The sequence below is a fragment of the Cheilinus undulatus genome, linkage group 16, assembly GCF_018320785.1.
Source record: "Cheilinus undulatus linkage group 16, ASM1832078v1, whole genome shotgun sequence".
Lineage (NCBI taxonomy): Eukaryota > Metazoa > Chordata > Actinopteri > Labriformes > Labridae > Cheilinus > Cheilinus undulatus.
In genome coordinates this window covers 15,489,074-15,507,664 of record NC_054880.1, presented here as the reverse complement: position 1 = coordinate 15,507,664, position 18,591 = coordinate 15,489,074, and the positions used below count along the sequence as shown (strand labels likewise).

General features: G+C 38.1%; 1 protein-coding gene across 1 annotated transcript in view; it reads right to left on the bottom strand.

The window, feature by feature from the left end:
• Window positions 1-2,459: 2,459 nt before the first annotated feature.
• The window catches only part of LOC121523235, a 48,640-nt gene continuing 32,508 nt past the window's right edge, over window positions 2,460-18,591 (bottom strand). Inside the window, exons 5-21 of the mRNA XM_041808025.1 lie at window positions 15,729-15,847; window positions 11,943-12,168; window positions 10,996-11,135; window positions 10,753-10,879; window positions 10,634-10,669; window positions 10,381-10,520; window positions 10,098-10,224; window positions 8,975-9,132; window positions 8,758-8,884; window positions 8,641-8,673; window positions 7,357-7,469; window positions 6,526-6,655; window positions 6,291-6,430; window positions 5,975-6,098; window positions 5,250-5,408; window positions 4,999-5,158; window positions 2,460-3,222 (exon numbers count right to left, since the gene is read on the bottom strand). Coding sequence (XP_041663959.1) covers window positions 3,134-3,222; window positions 4,999-5,158; window positions 5,250-5,408; window positions 5,975-6,098; window positions 6,291-6,430; window positions 6,526-6,655; window positions 7,357-7,469; window positions 8,641-8,673; window positions 8,758-8,884; window positions 8,975-9,132; window positions 10,098-10,224; window positions 10,381-10,520; window positions 10,634-10,669; window positions 10,753-10,879; window positions 10,996-11,135; window positions 11,943-12,168; window positions 15,729-15,847 — 2,148 coding nt within the window. The 3' untranslated portion in view covers window positions 2,460-3,133. The remainder of the gene's footprint in view (window positions 3,223-4,998; window positions 5,159-5,249; window positions 5,409-5,974; window positions 6,099-6,290; window positions 6,431-6,525; window positions 6,656-7,356; window positions 7,470-8,640; window positions 8,674-8,757; window positions 8,885-8,974; window positions 9,133-10,097; window positions 10,225-10,380; window positions 10,521-10,633; window positions 10,670-10,752; window positions 10,880-10,995; window positions 11,136-11,942; window positions 12,169-15,728; window positions 15,848-18,591) is intronic.

The following is an 18,591-nucleotide window of genomic DNA, read 5'->3' as shown; positions in this document are numbered from 1 at the left end:
ACTCTGAAAACCCACATGTAAACTCACATTCCTCGTAGAGAAGGAATCTGGACAATCAAGTTCTTAGAGTTGACCTGTGAAATGACCACTGGTAGTAGATTTTGTTGATATTAATCATCAAAGTAAGCAGTTCTATTGAAAAATAAGTAGTCATTCAAACTTTTAAGTATCAACTTTGTAGTTTTACTGAGTTTCCCTGTAATATGGGATCAAAAAGTTGTCTTTTTGAGAATCAGGCTGTCTGGTTTCAGGGTAAACTGGTGCGCTCATGCTTATGAATAACCTGACGGTCTTTAAACCTGAAAATTGGATTGTGTCATGAGAGCTAACAAAAGGGCTTTTCAGTGCCTGCATTTGTGGCTGGTCGTGATAACAATCTGATACTGCAAAACCCTCATCCACCCTTTTCCCTCAGCCAGAGACCACATTCATATTCAAATTCAGAGGGCACACAGGAACAGATGGTTTAAATCTGTCATGCAATTTCTTATCAGTCACACTACCTGAGAATAAATTAAGCCTCCTATATACAGTATCTATATGTGTTCTATCTGTGCTGTTTCTTCCCAATCACATGTTTACCTTCAGAGATGAAGAAATCTGAGACCTGTGTGTTGAACACAAACAAAGCAGATACACAGCGACAGAGCTATTTGACATTTTAGGAAAACAATACAGCCTATGAGTGAAGCAGATAAAATACCCAGCAAGGCAAGGCAAGTAAGTCTAAAGAGGACCATCCTTACACAAAGCAATTTAAGATGTTTTACAGAATTAAACATTAAATGTTTCCTACATAAAAAAGCATTAAAAGACAGCAGCAAAATCTGTCTTTTGGACTAAAAGATACTAAAAACATGTAAGGTAAAATAAGTAACTGCATAAATGCTCACCCCGTTTAAAGTGACTGTCTTAATTCAACAGCGCTCCAGAAAATTGGTGCTGATTGTAGTATAAAGACGCCTATGTCTGGAAGGTCCAGTCACTGGTTAATAAGCATTCCTGGCTACCATTACACCATGAAGACAAAAGAACACTCAAATCAATTTAGAGGAAAGGTTATTGAAAAGTCAAAGTCAGGGGATGGATACAAATTTTTTTAAGGCACTGAACAGTCCCCAGCGTTTAGATTAATCCATCATTAAGAGATGGAAGGAATATGGTACATGTTCCTAGATCAGACTGAGAACATGCAAGGAGACCAATGAACAAGGCCACCAAGACACCTATGAACACTCTGATGGAGTTACAAGCTTCAGCAGCTGAGGGAGAGACTCTGTGAACAACTGCTGCCCAGGTTCTTCACCAGTCAAAGCTTTATGGAAGAATATCAAAGACTTCAAAACTGTTGAAGAAAACTTTATTGGATTTTACCAAAAGGCATGTGGGCGACTCCATGGTCAACTGGAAGAAAGTTCTTTGATGTGTGGAGAAGAATACGGTGCCTTCTGGCCATCAAATAAGACGCTATGTTTAGTGGACACCACTGTGAAGCATGGTGGTGGCAGCATCATGCTGTGGGGTGCTTCTCGGCTATGGAAGCATGTAGTGACCAAAATTCAAATGAAAAGTCAAACTTGAAAATTATAATGCAGTAACAGAAATGCTTTTCAATTTCCAATAATGGATGCATCTAATGGGACTATAAAGACAAAAGAAAGAAAAGACAAAAAAATTGAAATGCAAATATTTTTATGTCTGACTGAGACTTTTTTTTTTTTTTGTATAAACTTGTTCTCCCGTCTTGGGGAGCAAAAAGTGAAAAAAAAAAGAAAAAAAACCATTGTGACAAAAAGTCTTCAAAAAATTCACATATGCTTTTTTGTACTGACTCTGTCTGAGCCGTTATTCAAAGCAGTTCCTGTCTGCAGACACAGAGGGCCACATCACAGGCTCTTTTTCTGTCTTTGTCTCCATTATGAGCTGTTAAGTGTTTAGACATGCAGTTTGATATCATGGCACATTGATTGAACAGCCTGCTCCCCTCTTGGAATTCAATATGGCTAGCATTCAAATTAGTGGCAAGAAAAAGATTGAAAATGGATTAAAATGGCTAAAAAGACGTTCAGCAGCTGCTTTTATGGTGTGTGGTTAATCTTAAAAGAACCCAAACAGTCGCCCAAGTTCCAGGCTCCCTGGAAAAGCATCTGAAAGGTTCTAAAGGCATTGATAGCAGCAATGGAACGGAATAACAGCTCACCTCAGAGGATAATGGTAGGTGGCTTGATTTATGGTTCAAATGTTCACTCTGATATCCCATCCCCTACCAAAAAAGCTTAAAATTGGATAGAAAAACACAATATAATCTAAACTGAATGGAAAGATGTAGATATTTTCATCCAATCTGCAACAAAATCATCAGAAATAATAATCAATCAATATTTCAGTTTTATTTAACATTTTTATTCAATACTTTAATACCACACCCTCTTACATGACCTTTAACATCTTATCTTTAGTATCAAATATTAACAGGCAACATACATTTCTGTTTAACATCACTTATAACAAAATACAAGGAACAGTAACAGGATACACAACCCATTTCATTATTGCAAAATTTCCCACAAACAGTACATACAAAAAATACATTTAAAATATAGATGTTTTGCACACAAAACTTTCCTTTGGCTTCATTCCTCCTCTATCTGTATAAAGCATCAATGCCTAGAGGGAATGAGAACTTTCATTTGCTGCAGTGTGAAAAAAAAAAAAAAAAACAGGAATGCATTTATGACTGAGAGATTCTACAATCAGAAGATTTACATGAGCAGGGAATCAAGCCAACACAGTCCCTGTACTTTCAACACCCAAATAATGAGAAATGACAATGTTGGATAAAGTCAATGATAAAGCCTCAATCCCCGAAGATGAATGGCTCTTTTACTCTTGCTTTCTTTTGGGATGGTCTGAGTTGCTGCAGCAGGTCAAAGCACCCAGAGCTTTTTTTTTTAGTCCTTTCAAAAGAAAAAAAACATCCCACATGGAGAAAATGGAATCAAAAAAAAAAAAAATCACAGAACTTTGTCAAGGTACCAAAATAATTTACAACACAAGGCAGCGAAAGTGTTAATTTCCCGGGTATTTAGGGAGCGAAGAGAAGAAACTGTTGTTGAACTGCTGAGGGTCTATTTTAAAGCAGCTCTATCTCCCACTGTTGGCTTGGTCTCTCTTCACTCTCTGTCATTATTACCACATGGTCCTTATCGTACGCTTTGCCACCTGAAAAAAGGAAATTATGTTGTTTAAAAAGATAAGAGTCAAGAGAGCCTATTCATACACTTATTCTAGTGGCAATATATACCAATATAAAAAGCAACTAGTCTTTGCTTTACACCATAGTGAACAAAGTGGTTAAAATTAAGGCCCAAGATATGCCCCGAGCTGTGCTATGAGCATTCTTGCAAATATAATTGTCTTTACATACAGTGTTACTGGAGGATACCTCCAGAGGGCACAGGAGAGAGCTCAGGCTATTAAGATCTTATATAAGTGGGCAAAAAACTAATTGTATTAATCTAACTGCATCTCTTTGCCTGCTACCATTAAGATGAAAATGAACACCCCTGTGCTTTTAAATGATGCATTTTACTTTTAAAAATACCAATGTCTCAGTTGACGGGTCAAAAGTAATCTGCAGCCTTTTAACAAGAAACTGAAATACCACCAAAGCATTTTTAACTTGGGCTGCCACCTATGAGCTAAGCATACAGATGCAGCTAAGACTGACATCAGCAGGCAACCATTTCACCAAAGCCAGCATAATGCTCTACTAGATTAGCTACATAGCTAATAAAGCTAATGTAGTTGAATCTAAAGCTAATGAAGTAATGTTAGCTATGTAAGCCACATTGGTTACGTAGCTAAATCTAAATCTAACTAAGTTAAGTTAGCTACGTAGGTGATGGGTATATAACTATCCAAATCTAAAGCTAACAAAGCTACCTTAGCTATGTACGTTATGTAGGCTACATAGGTTACATAGCTTAACCAAAATCTAACTAAGCTATGTTAGCTACATAGGTAACATAGATACTTTACTATCTAAATCTAAAGCTAATAAAGCTGTCTTAGCTATGTACACTATGTAGGCTACATAGCCACGTTGCCAAATCCAAAGCTAACAAAGCTATGTTAACTATGTTAGATTATGCTATGTTTGCTTAAGCTAAAACCATTTTAGAAATAGTTACACTAATGGCAGCTCCCTTTGGCTTTGTTACCCTTGGCTAAAGCTAAAAAGTAGCACCACTGGATTATGTAGTAATGTTAACAGTGTTTCAATAAAGTAATGTTGCTTAGTATGTGATGTTTGCAATTAGGTTATTTCACAAATGCTACTGCCAGACTTTGTTAATGAATAAAGTTGAATTAAAAGAAAAACAATTTCTCAAAACGTACAAGCAAATTACATCCCTTCTGTCCTGACAGCAGGTCATCTCACAGTAGTGGTCTGCAAGAAAGGGAGTCTGACATCTGCTGTCAGCAGCCAAGCCCTTCTCAGGAAAACTCACGTCTCAGAGAAATTCTCAGGGTGGCATGTGGAGGCCAAACTTAACTTTAAACAAACTCAGTCTTTAAATTCCTGCCCTTGCTTTGAAGAAAACTCAAGCTATAAACATTTTCATATCTATTCTTACTTCAAGTTGAACTCATGAATGGTTGTTGATGTGTTGCTGTCACTCTGTCTTTTACAGAAGACAGAAGGTCATATTTTTTAGGTGTATGGTAACCAAAGTTTTCTTTTAAAATTTGTATTTGCCTGAAAATGTTTATAATCCCTAAAACCTCATCCTTTTCCTTTGTTATTCTGCCTTTGTATTTCAAGCATTGCCTTACCCACTTACTTGCATGCTGCAACATTAGCCCTGTTGCTTCTTTATGCTAACAGTGACATTCATTTCATAGCTATATTTCTGTCTAGCATTAGCAATCATATGGCTCAACCACTGAATGTTCGAAGGTAACTGACAAATGCCTAGGTTTTCTCTCTCCTACCTTTGACATCCAGCACCATCCCCGGGGAAGTCAGGCTGGTGATGAGGCCTGTCATCTTAAATGTCCACGTCTGGATGGGCTGCCGGGTCTCCGACCACAGACTAACCTTTGCTGCGGGCTCGACGTTACCCACTACCTGAAGACTCATGGTCGGGGACACCTACAGCACACACATACAGGACATGATAAGGATGGACTTAAATTTCATGTTTGAGTGCATCAGGCGTTAAAACCTTTTAATCGTGCATCACCTTGCTCTTGATGAGGCCGTCCTGATAGAACCAGACGTCACTCAGACCTTCTACTTCTGGAGTCACCACCACTCGTCCTGACTTCATCTCCTCCACGCCGCCCTGGATGGACAGGAAGTGATCCCTCTCTTTGTTTTTGATGCGGAAAAGTTGGTGCTTCTGCAGGAGAAAAACAACAATAAAACATTCTCTTTGAATTGTCATAGAACAGTGGATCTTATTTTTATTTTATAAACCAAAACTTCAAAGAAACTGAACCTCTCTAATTCCTGTATTGGAGGAATAAACATTACAGAAGTTAGAGTGGTTGACCAAATGTCCAATATCTTTGATTTATTAATCAAACATGACGAGAATTTTCCTCCTTGAGATGTTAAGCACTACAACCGCATGAATGTGAAAAAGAACTTGGCAAGAAAACTTGATTCAAAAGAGGTATTAAATGTGGCTCTTTAAAAAACAATATTACTGAATGACAGAGATTGCATCTTTTAAAACTAAAGGAATTAAAATGATCTAAGTCTTAAAAATGACCTTGCATTAACCAGAGAGACAAGAAAAACTTTTTCCGCAATGCCTCAGCGCCAAAAAAATGCACACTGTGCTGCTCACTGTTGGTAGTAAAATTTCCAGACTGCTGGCTCTGAGTCACAGTGTTCCTGTATCAGTGTCTGCTACATGATGATTTTGTTAAGAGAGACCATAAAGCTGACATGTAAACAAACCTGTCTGACTGGGTACATGGAGCCGATAGTCTGGAGGGAGCTGAACTTGGGCCAGTAGGTGATTTCGATTGGTTCCAATAGGAACTGGCGCCCCCTGTAGTTGCTGTGTTCACAAATCACCCAACTAGAAAACAGAGATGTTGGTCATCATTTTGTACACATATAGACACAAAATGAGTATTTCAGCTTTGGAGATTTGAGCTATAACAGCATAGTTGACAAATAAAGATGATTTTACTGTCATTAAAAGAAAGAATAGAAGAAACTAGCAAGCACAATGATTGTCAATAAACAAACAGCCTCCTTAGACACGTACCAGCCACTGTTGACTCTGACAGACAGGATGTGGTTGTTGAAGCCCTCCTCCACCAAGCTGATGATCTCTGTGTCCATGGTGATCTCTCTGCCCTCCAGACACTCCAGGCCAAACAAAGAGATGGAGGGAATCGAGAACGACTGCAAAGGACAAGACGGATGATACCACGTCAGATCAGATAAATCCAATAAGAGAAGTAGACTTTATAGAGTTTTACATGAGTAATCTCTCTCACCATGGGCACGGCTTTCACAGATCGGAGCTTGCTGTCTGATGGACATCCCATGCTGGCTAAACTGGGGTAGTCCCCTTCAGAGAGGACGTACAAGTTCCCAGAAAACTTTTTATCATCGTAGAACACCCAGCTAAAAAACACAGACGAACAATCATTCTGCTTTTTTTGACTGTTTTGAATAAACAGAATAATTTTCTGGTCATGATTACCATTTTTTTTAGCTTTACAAAGACATTCTGATCTCTTTTCTTTTGATTTGTAGTGGAAGTGTGATAGTTTGATAACACTCACTAATCTGCAAATGTTCACATGAATGCATATGATGAGACTGGGCACAAGTACGACTGTTCTCAGTTAGGACTGGTGAAACTGAAGTCAGACACTGACTTATCTTTTTACCTGCACAATCCTACTGTTTAAATATTTCTTGTTTCTCTGAAGAAAAAAAAAAGATCCATTTTAACTAGAGCAGCCAAAGGATTAAAATGTTTAAATCCTGATCAATCTCAGACTTTCTGTAGTTATTCATAATTTTATCCTTTAACTGCATTTTAAATATCCTCTATTTTGCATTCAAATCTGTTTTTTTAAGTTGTTTTGTTTTACTAATGTCTTAAACTAAAGGTCAGTGACTTCCTGTTTGGCTACAGACCTGATTTTTTAGGTAGATCATAAAGTGTTCACAAGCTAAACAGTGGAAAAAGGAACTTGATATGGATTGCTGCTGGGGGGTTTTTCTAAAGTGCAATGAGACATTAAGGAGCAATGGTGGAGCTATTTTACATTACACTTATGTATAAAAATGTTAGCATTTTGGCAAAAGCTTCTCACCTTCCTCCTGACACTCGGCAGGACTTGGCAAAAAATCTGTCTGGCAGTGTTTCCTGGTTTTGATGGAAGACGTGACACTCACCCTGGAAGCCTGGCTCTGAGTACAGAATGACCTGCAAGAAAAAGATAAACCATTCATCAGTGAAAGAGGTGAGAGATTAGAAAAATATACTTATATTCTTCACTCTTTATCTTTTATTATTGTAGCCTTTAAAACAGTCAGTGCAATAGTAGCAAATATTTCTCCTTTTCTCGGCTGTCCAGAGGTCATGTTTCAGCCTCAATCTCTGATTAATCATTCTTTTATTGATGTAATCTTTGCACTTACTGGTCAATATTTCACTTGCAATTTTTATCCATTAAAAAGATCCAAACAAAATTAACAGGGTTAATGTAGTAACTGAAGGCTTTGGCATTTTTGTGGGGTTTTCCCCACATGGAGCAAAGAGTGTGTGTGTGTCCTAAACCAGCAAATGCAAATGCAAAAGAAAAAAAAAAAAAAAGATTACATGTTTTGTTAAACATTAAAAGCTAAACTTTTACGGTGAGTGTTTGGAGAGACTAAAGACAGGAGGGGAAACTCAGAGAAATGATGCCCCTGAAAAAAGTCAGTCTGAGATGTGCACAATGCCCATTGATCATTCATTTGCATTAAGTTTTAATCAATTTTTTAATGTGGATATTTAAAAACTAAAAAAAAAAACCCAGTAAATTTCCTTTAAATTTGATCCTTTTAACAGTAAGAGCAGAGCATCTCCTGAGAGTTACTTAATTAACAAGGTGCTTTTATTGTGAACTACTGCCTCACCTACTAGTACTTTGAGTTACAAACTTCTAGAGCAGTGGTTCCCAACCTTTTTCCTTTGAGCCCCCCGCCCGAGCATAAACCCCCCAAAATAGTGATACTTAGCCAAAATGAACACAAATTGTAATTATTTTTTTGTGTAAATCCAAATATAGTAGCCCTAAACACAAATTATTTTACCCAAAAACCATTTTATGAATTATTTATAAGTGTTACACCAAAATATATGTTAATACGTGCAAAACTAATTTTAATGTCTGGGCAGACAGAGCCCCCCCCCCAAATTTGTAGATTTGAAGCAATTCATAGATCTTTATGTGTGTAATTTGTTTGGACTACATTTTTGTCTGGATCTGGATCACCTGATTACTCTATAAATCTTTTTCTATAGTCTGATGGATGCAAAGATTGTGTTGAGATTATTTTTTGAACCACCACCCCCCCAAGGAGAGCAAATACAAATAATATAACATAGTCACCTCATTTCTGTCTCTGTTGCCGTCACTTGGAGCCTAAAAAACACACAAACAAAAATATCAATAATCTTTCAATTCTAAAGCTGCTGATCATTTTCTTCTCCTCACAGTGTTCCTCACCAGCAGGATTGGCTGCACCGAGCAGATTCTGTTGTCCTGAGAGCCCCAGTCTGCACAGTTGTTGTAGAAACCTTTCTCTAAGATGTACTGGTTCCCAGAGAAGTCTACATGGGAGTAACCTACCCATCTAAAAGGAAAACAAACATTTACATGACTATTGTATCACAGTTTAACCTCAGTAAGCGATGGGGGGTAAATGCAGTATTCAGTAACTTACGCCCCGCTGAGAACGTGGATGGAGCGTGTGGAGGTTTTATATTCGAAGAGCTCCACGTCAGGAATGGCCTCAGTCACCTCAAACGTGTTCTCCTCCTGCATGCCCTCCTGGTCTTCTTCTGGCTGCTCAAACATGATCATTGAAGGTTCTGTAAAGTCCTGAAGAGCAGAGAGAAAATGGGTTAACTTACTTTAATAAGTCAAAGCCTCATCCTCTGTCCTCTGAGTGACTTGGGATAGTTAAATTGAGGACAGGCCATTTAAAAGACCCCAGATGCACCTATAATGTTCAGAAATCTAGACAAGGTATTCACATCACATGATCTAGTGTTCTTGAGTACTAAAGGTTACATATCCTGGTTTCTAAAAGTCTAGATAAGGCTTATCCAGATTCCTAGATGTTCTTATGCACAGAACATGATTGAGACACTTTGAAACAGCAATAACAAGCAGAAACTAGAGCATGAACCAACATTTATGGTCTTAAGTTCAAACCTCTGATTCTAGTTTGATTTTGAGAAGTTAATGTTTTCTGCATTTGTACTTTTGGTGCCTGTTATCAGCAGAAAACTGTTTTCTGTTTTTGTTTCTATCACAGAACAAATTCACCTTTCAGATTAGATATGACAGCATAAAGATGATCATAAATGCTCGCTGTCTATAGCTGACACCATAGTGAACATATTGGCAAAATTACAAGAAATGTTCTGGATACAGTTTCAGCTACAAATGACATTATCACTGTTGCACACTTAGAAACTATGGCATCAGCAACTGAGAACTGAAAAATATCAGCAAAATTTCACAAAAGAGTGTCAAGCTCAGTGAATCTTCACATAGAAATAAAATGATGAAAAAGGCGAGGGTTAAGTAAAAAATACACATTTTCATGCCATATCTCTTTTGATTGTGCATACAAGCCATGGGTTCATGTCTGTTATAATCAACAGCAGCTCTGACTTTAAATCCATGACACTAAGGAGCAAAATCAAGTTCAAGCCTTTCCTGACAACATTTTTGCAGGTTTAGTCCAACTTGTACCATTCTCATGACTTCCAGCACAATAACTTGCAAACTCAGATCTAATAAACATGAAGTGGTGAGAAGTCATCTTTAAAACTTACCGCTCGTATCACCCGAACAGACCTCAACTCTGCATCACAGCCTCCCCACACCCTCCAGTCCTGGTACTCGCCCTCCTCCAGCAGGTACTGGTGTCCTCTGAAGCCCTCCTTCTCATAGCCCACCCAGCTGCAGAAAGAGGAAGAGACATATGCTCAATAAAAAATCAAAACTGGTCATATTTGATGATGTATGGCCTGGTAGCTGTTTCAAATGCTTGAGTAAGCTGCAGTTAAGGCAACTTAAATGTCCTTAAGGTTGAGTGACACGAATGGTTGCACTCACATTCCTCCCAGCACTTTCATAGAGGCGACGCTGTACATGAAGGCCGTCTGCTGTCGGTCCACTCTGGTCATGAAGTCTCTCATGTTGGTTGTGATGGTCCTCGACTTCCCTGTGAAGTACGGCTTCTCATAGATCACAATCTGAAGACAGAGTGTGATTTAAAACCAGGACATACGCAAAGATTTTTTAAAAATAACTCTGCAGTCAAAACATTAAAAACTTCTTTGTTTTAGGAGCAATTTCAATGCCTTACCTTTGGTTCGCTCAGATTTTCCACTCTTGGTTCCCCCTTTGATAAAGAAGTTACAATTTTATTTGCTGCACTTAAAACACAGAGCACAGCTATTAAAAAGTTCTGTTTATGTCACTTACTACTTTGAGTGGATGTAGAGATCCCACATAAGGTTTCTCCACCCCCCACGCAGCAGGATTAGTATATCCTCCCACCTCAAGGATGCGGGGTACACCCTGGAAGAACGGGTGAGCGTACACAAGCCAGCTAAAGAGAACAAAGATGATGATTTAATAGAATAAGACAAACACATATACATTTTTTTTTTTAACCAAATATAATAATTAAATAAATAAAATTAAATAAATAATGAAATCACTCACAGCCCAGCGTTGATGATGATGGAGTTGGCCTTTATAGGTAGTCCGTAGATCCTGGCATCATCAGACGTGTCTCTGAAGATGACCTTCTTCCCCTCAGCGTTCTCCTCAGGGAACAGGCTGATCTCTGGGACGCTGTAGTCCTGATTAGGACAGAGAGTGGAAATTAATGTCACATTATAGAGGAAACAAAGGGCTAGAAAATAATAATAGAACATGTATTTACACAAATGCATTAGTACTTAAAATTACCATTTTAATTCCTTGTTATTTAGAAACGTTTAATATGCAAAAAAAACAACCAAACTAGGTTTGATAACAGCTCTCTCTACATGCTTTAGATGGATGATAAATTAAAGGAAATCACAGCTAAATCAACATAAAAAATTTGCCCAAATAAATACCAATTTTCTGAATTTCTTCAGTAAAAATTGAATGTGATGACCCATATTAAATTAAGACTTACTTTTTCATGTTTTAACTTTGGTTTCGTATTTGTTTGAGTATCTGTTACTCCATTCACGCTTTCATTTTTTACCAGCTCATTAATTTCAGTTTGGATCAGAGCAACAGGTGCTAGCGCGCACTTTTGACACTAGATGGAGCTGCTGAGTTAAAGAACACTAAAAAGCCGCAGCTCAACTTATCTCCAATGCTGATCAAGTGGCAACTGGACTGGTTCCAAATTCTTGAAGACGTTTCGCCTCTTCTCCAAAAGGCTTCTTCAGTTCTTCAGAAGAGGCGAAACGTCTTCAAGGATTTGGAACCGGTGCAGCCGCCACTTGATCATGACCTGGATGACTGAGAACCTACACAGACAGCTGTTAAAAGTCAGTCTTGATCAATGAGATTAAAAAGTTCAGAAGATGATCCTTATGCGAATAAAAAAAAAAGGATTTCTGCTGTATTTTAAGCGTCTGATTCTATCAAACAGTATGAACTGAATTTACCCTGACAGCTCTTCTCAGAGATCCGATGATGAACCTCCTGGCAGGTTTGTTCTCTGTCTGCACATCACTCGTTTCTCCGTTCTCCTCTCCATTCTGTTTCTGGCCCTCCTGCTGCCCGTTTTGCAGCTGCTCCTCTGGAGGGCCGAAGGGGTACGTGAGCTCGATGTCTCCCTCGTCCAGAGCGATCTTCTCTCCTTTGAAGTTTGGCTTCTCATACAGCACCCATCTAGACATGACAAGGCAAGAATGAGGTTATAAGATTCTAGGAGTGAGCTGTATGAAACAATTTAGAGTTAAATCATCGACCCTGTGGATTATATCATTATTTTAGGAGCATTTATAGAATCTGTGTTAATTTACTCCTTCATTATTCTCATCATTATTCTGATTTCTTTATGAAGTGTTAACACATGTGGAACAACACGCCTCATTATTCTCTCAGCAATGGCTCTGCTTGATCTGTCATTTTATACAGTTGCTGCTGTGCTGCTGAATCAAGACTTAACACATCAAGGAACGGAGATGATGAATTAATATTAACTGCAGTTATCTACAGTGACAGAGTTTCTCAATGTTTCTCAGTACAATAGAAGAAAATGCATAAATATTCAACCCCTTTAAGGTGACTGACCAAATTCAAAAAAGATCCGGCCAAATGGTGCTAGTAGTCTCACAATTAGTGAAATGGGGATCACCTGAGTGCAGTGAATGTGTCTCAATTGATTTTAGTGTAACGACTGTGTCTGGAAGGTCAAGCCAGTGGTTAATCAGTATTCCTGGCCACTATTACATCATGAAGACAAAAAAACACTCCAAGCAACTCAGAGAAAATGTTATTGAAAAGTTTAAGTGAGGGGATGGGTAACACAAAAAATTTCCAAGGCACTGAACATCCCCAGCAGCTCAGTTAAATCCAGATGAAGCTAAATAAAGATAATGCTGTGAAAAGTCCAATAATCTACTCTCAAATGTAATAGATCAGATGTAAAACATAGAATGTACAGAAGCAGATTACATTGTTCTAAAGCCTCGGCTGCCCGGCTAAAGTAAATATTCAGATAAAAAACTATATCCTTGTTTTAGTCCAGGCTAAAGGGATATAAAATCCTGTCATTGAAAATGTAATAATTGCAGTATTAGCTGTGGTTTAGGCAGAGCTGCAGAGAATGATGCTGGTGCTGACAGCATAATTATCTCTGTGGAGGATGCCAAGCTCGTGTTAGCCTGCTGTGTGATCAGGTCAGAGCGGTACCTGGAGCGTTCCTGCAGACTTACACTGCTGCCTGTGCTTGATAATACATTCCACATCTGACACGTGTGTATTTCAACTCGTGGGTGTGTTAACTATTGCAGGCATCTCTCTGACCACAGAGCATCAAAGCTGTTTTGTTCTGCTGCTAGTGTCCCAAGATAAGGGCTTCCTTTTAAAAACAGGTGCTCAAATACACACCTCACATTCAGGTCAAACAAGAAGTGAAGCTGCAACCCGATCTGCGTCGGTAGGGCTAAAGATCTAAGGAAGCGCCCGGTTTAATTCAATGCCAAATATGTGGTGGTGGTATGAGGAAAGAACACAGATTTATTGGATTTGTTTTCTCCCAGAACTTGTGGGACAATATTTAGACTGACTACAGATGCTGCTTCAAGTAGAGTGCTCCTCCTGAAACTCTGCTTTTTATTTTCAGGTTTTATCATAAAGTTCATGAAAAATCAAAGACTCAGAGCTACTTCTATAAAATTTCGCTCAAAGCTAAAATGATCAAAAAAAGACTAATCCTATGTTAGGAAAGCCTAAGAATTTCTTACTTTTTAAAATTTTATTGTCATGTTTTGTGCTGCTTACTTCCATGATTATTCTCTGACGCTGGGTGCGAGTTGAATTGCCAAAGTGCCCCATAGCAGGAACCCCTGCCGCTACCCTTTGTAAAACCCCAGTAGGCCTTTCCAGATCAATAAAAAAAAAAAAACAGACAAGCTGCTCAGATCTGTCCGTCCCCACAGCTCACTTTATATCCAGATTTTAAGATTCTGTTTAATAACAACAGCAAAAAGTAGATTTGGTTTAATGGATTTCAAACAAGAGAGAAAAGTGGTTAAAAGTGGTCTCCTTAGTTCCCCCTGAAGGCTACTCTTAAATCTTCTGGGATTACTCACAGTGCAAACCAGGAGGGCCACTTTTAACAGATTTTCTCCCTAATTATACAAAATTCATCCATGAAACCAAAACAGTGGCTTACTGTAAAATTTCCCATGAAGTGCAGTTTTTGTCATAGAGGGGTCGATTTAAAAAGGGGTAAAGGTGGCCATAATGGTTCAAATGTGTCAAAAATGGGTTTGAAATGGCAAAATAGTTGCAAAATGGTTTAAAAGTAAAATTGGTTACTAGTGGTGGAAAGGGTTAAAAGTTGTAAAAATATTTCAAAATTTGGTTTAAAAATGACAAAATGGGTTTATAGTGGTGAAAAGGGATCAATAGTGGCAATGTGAAAAAAATGGCATAAGTTTGCAAAAAGTGGCTAAAATTTGTCCAAAGCTGTAAAAAAAAATGTTGAAAAAGAGTTAAAAGTTGCAAAAATGTATCAAAATTGTAAAAATGGAAAAAAAAGGTTTACAGTTTTGAAAAAGGGTCAACAAATGCAAAACTTAGATTTCAAGCATCAAAAGGGGTTGATAGTGGCGAAAAAGTGGATAATTTGGTGTAAATTGACAGAAAGGGGCAAAAAAATGTCAAAAATGGCTTAAAAGTAGTAAAGACTGGTAAAAGTTGATCAATAGTGGCAAAATGTGGCAAAAAAGTGACCAAAGTATCAGTAAAGTGCCAAAATGTGGAAAATTTGGTTACAAGTGGCAAAAAGTGGTTAAAATGGGTTAAATGGGTTCCCTGTAAGGCTCTCCATGGTAAAATGCCTCACCTCATATGTACATTGCACTAGTCAGCTATCCTAAATTATCTCATCTCCCTAATAATAATCTGCCCACATCCTTGCATTAATACTTTGATCATGTTTAGTCAGCATCCTTGCACCCTTTGCCCATATTGCAACTATACTATCATTGCTCACGGACTTGTATGTACTACAAATAATACCAACAAAAGTTTTTACATATTCAGATCTTAATGTTATACTTTTGCCAGTTTATTTATTTTTGTATTTAATGTTGAATTCCTGTACATTGAGAGCAAAGCTAACTGGAGTCAAATTCCTTGTTGCGTAAGCATACTTGGCCGATAAAGCCGATTCTGAAAAGAAGCAATAAGTGGCAAAGATTTGGTTGATGGTGGCAAAACGTGGAAAAACTAGTTAAAAGAGCCAGAAAGTAACAAAGTGTGTTAAAAGCTGCAATAATAGATAGAAAAAGTAGTGAAAATTGATTAAAAATTGCAATTTCAACATTAAAACCCAATAATGGCTTGACACACCTTTCAGCTCCAAAATGAGGTAACTGTTAGCCAGGATGCTAGCACCAATGCCACTGATCCAACACACATGGATTTGCATCGCCAATAAATCACAACCAATGGAGGGCCCATTCACTGGGTTTCTCAGGGGCCCAGCTAATTCTGTGAGCAGGCCTGCTTGGGCTAAATGCAGCTGTGTATTGCATCTATTGACATGCTACCAACTTTCCCTCTTGGTAACCCTTGTCTTAATAAACAGTGAAGCATATAAACTGTTTGAATGCAGTATTTAAGTGTGCCAGGATAAAGTTGATAATCAATACCAGCATGTTACTAAAGCAAACACAGTGGTTTTAAGCTAATGTGTCAACGGCTTATCTGCTCACCCTCCTCTCACGACCCTGATGGAGATGGTCTCCTGCAGTTCCCAGGATGTAGCATCCATGACATCACCGCGCAGCTCGACCCTCTGGCCACACCACCCTGGACGGTCAAAGACATACATCTGGAGAAAAGTGACAACATGTAAGAGGATGTTGATTCAGCTTTTGTTGAGATAATCAGGTGTGTCAAGGCTATTTCTCTCCTTATTGTTCAGCTCTGCAGCCACAGTGAGACATTTTTGGACACTGTTTAAGCAGAAGGACAATCAGCCTTTCAAAACTGAGACATTTATAAATTAAATGTCGTGATTAGAGAGTAAATGTTCGCATTAGAGGCAAATCACTCAGACCGTGAGAATGATATTAGGAGAAAAGTGATAAAATTACAGGAATCACTGCAGGCAAGAGAATAATCTGATATATTATTATGTGAAATTAAAGAATGGCACTGTAATCACTCGTGGCATTATCTCAAATTTCACATTCAACCATGAATATTACATTTCATGCTAATCCCCTTCACACAGCTGATCCAGGAACTCTGCAAAGCCGACACCAAAGTATGTGAGTGAAATCCTCAACTGCATTTATTCTGATTGTCTTTTAATAGTATTTCAGCACTGACAGGCTCGGTTACCATTCTTTTGGAAATTTGTTGTGTCTTCAGGCTCAGTTGGATACAAAACCTTTTATAAAAACAATGTTTACATCTTTAGAGCAGACATGTTTGGTCCAGTAAGGCTCCAGGCCCTGCAGCATGGAAGAGTACTCAGAAACTGAACCAAAATGTCAGCTCCTCCTCCTTCACATTCAGGATCACTCATTATAAATCTCACTAAGAAAATATATGCTCATCTGCGTGCAGGAGCAGGCCTGACATTTCAGAGTTAATAAGGCATGTGGGTTGGGATGGGTGAAAGTAGCAGCGATAAGTTAATGACATCAATCATGGCTGATTCCGCATGAGGTGCCTGGGAAGATTTTTGGAAATTTGGTGAAGAACAAAAGGTTTAACCACACTGTTGGCTGAATTTACCGCAGGAAAAGTGATGAAAGAGCAGTTGTTGGAGCATAGGTGTTAACAAATTACACAATGTCTAACCATAAAAACAGCTTCAATCAAATAAATAAATCAAAAACTTGGAAACAACTCTTGTACTTGGTTGCTTCTATTAGATTATATATTAATCCAATCACGAATAATCGAACAACAAATTCTGATGTGTTTTAGAAAAAATGTCATTACGATAAAACATTTTCTGTTATCTAGTCGACTGTTAAAACTCTAATTTTGCTGCAATAACATGTTGTTGGTGGTCAAACACCCCTGTTTACCTGCAATATCAAATACATTTTTACTATGCCTTAACAAGGTTAAAATAAGCTCTGTGATTGACACTATGAAACCATAAAGTGTGTGATAATTAATCTTAGTTTAACTTCAAAGTAGTGAAAGCCCCAGGAGCAGTCAATCTTGCAAACTGAAACTTCAAATACCTCCTCTCTGTGAGCAGAAACTGGATCTGACCAGATTTTTGCTGAGTCTGTATTTCAGCAGATGAGAAAAATTTAGAGTTTCTGGCCAGAAGTTCTGGATAAAATAAGAGCAGCAGATGATTATTTTTAATAATAACATGTTTAATGGGCAATATGCTCCTACACTCTTAACAATGAGAGGACTTTTGTCATTACCGGGGGTTTCAACCAACGAGATTAGGTCCCCCTGGAGAAGAGTAGAGGATTTTATTTAGACATTTACATACTGAACAACAGCAAGGATCCATGCCCATACCTGTTTCTGTTGTGCTGATGGCACCCACAGCCTCCATTTTTAGAGAGCTTATTGGTGCTAAATGATTAAAGTTTACTTTGGCTACACTGGTCGTATCCATAGGCTATGGTTTAAAGGGGCATTGATAGGTGCAGGGCCATTCCTATAGTCTAACTATTTTCAGCTGAGAGTGCTATGACCAAAAAGCTGAAACCAAGGATGTATTTGCGGTCAGGATGCTTAACACTGAGAACTGCTCCAGTTTGTATTGAAAATAAGCGGCAAAGTCCTTTAGGCAGCATCTCATTCAAAACTTCACCAAGACTTCTTAGTGTGTTTCGACATAAATATTTATTTTCCGAGGTTAATGTGATAATAAAACTGTGCCTTCTAAAGTAAGTTACATACTCATTATAATGGTTAGTATGCCTCCCCAACTGAGGAGATTCAAATTTAACCTTTAACCAGAGCCAAAACAAACTACAGCATTTAACTAAAAATGTTTTTGGTCACAGCAATGCCAACATATAGCTTGCCCCAAACCATATCTTTTTGTTGGTATTAGCCTACACTCAAAATCAGTACAGAGAACTTAATCACAGCTGGTTAGTATTGTCCCATATCACGCAATTTAATTTTGCACTTACAACAAAGGACAACTGGTTAACCCCGTTTTCTTCTTTTGCTTCTTCTAAACTATTTTCACTCACTACTACATTAAGGTAAATAAAAAATAATAATATATTTTGCCTTTAAAGCCTTTTTTAAAAAATTAAAATGTGCTTATGTTGCTAATAACATGCTAGATAGCCGATGCTAATGTTAGCTATCAAGCAAGCATGCTGAGCTAGCAATTTAGCAAGCTAGCAGTACAACGTCTACTTCACCAATATGGCGTTTATTGAGGGTGTGAATTGTTCTTTTTTTTCATACAATTCTTGGGTGGTTTTGAGTGTGCCAGTTGTAGCTAACACTGCATTTGAGTACTTCTCATTGGGGAATGCACTTTACACACTTCTGCACTCAAAATATTTAGTATTTAGTACAGAAGTAGGTGACATGGACATGCTCATAGTATTCAAACATTGGAGCTAA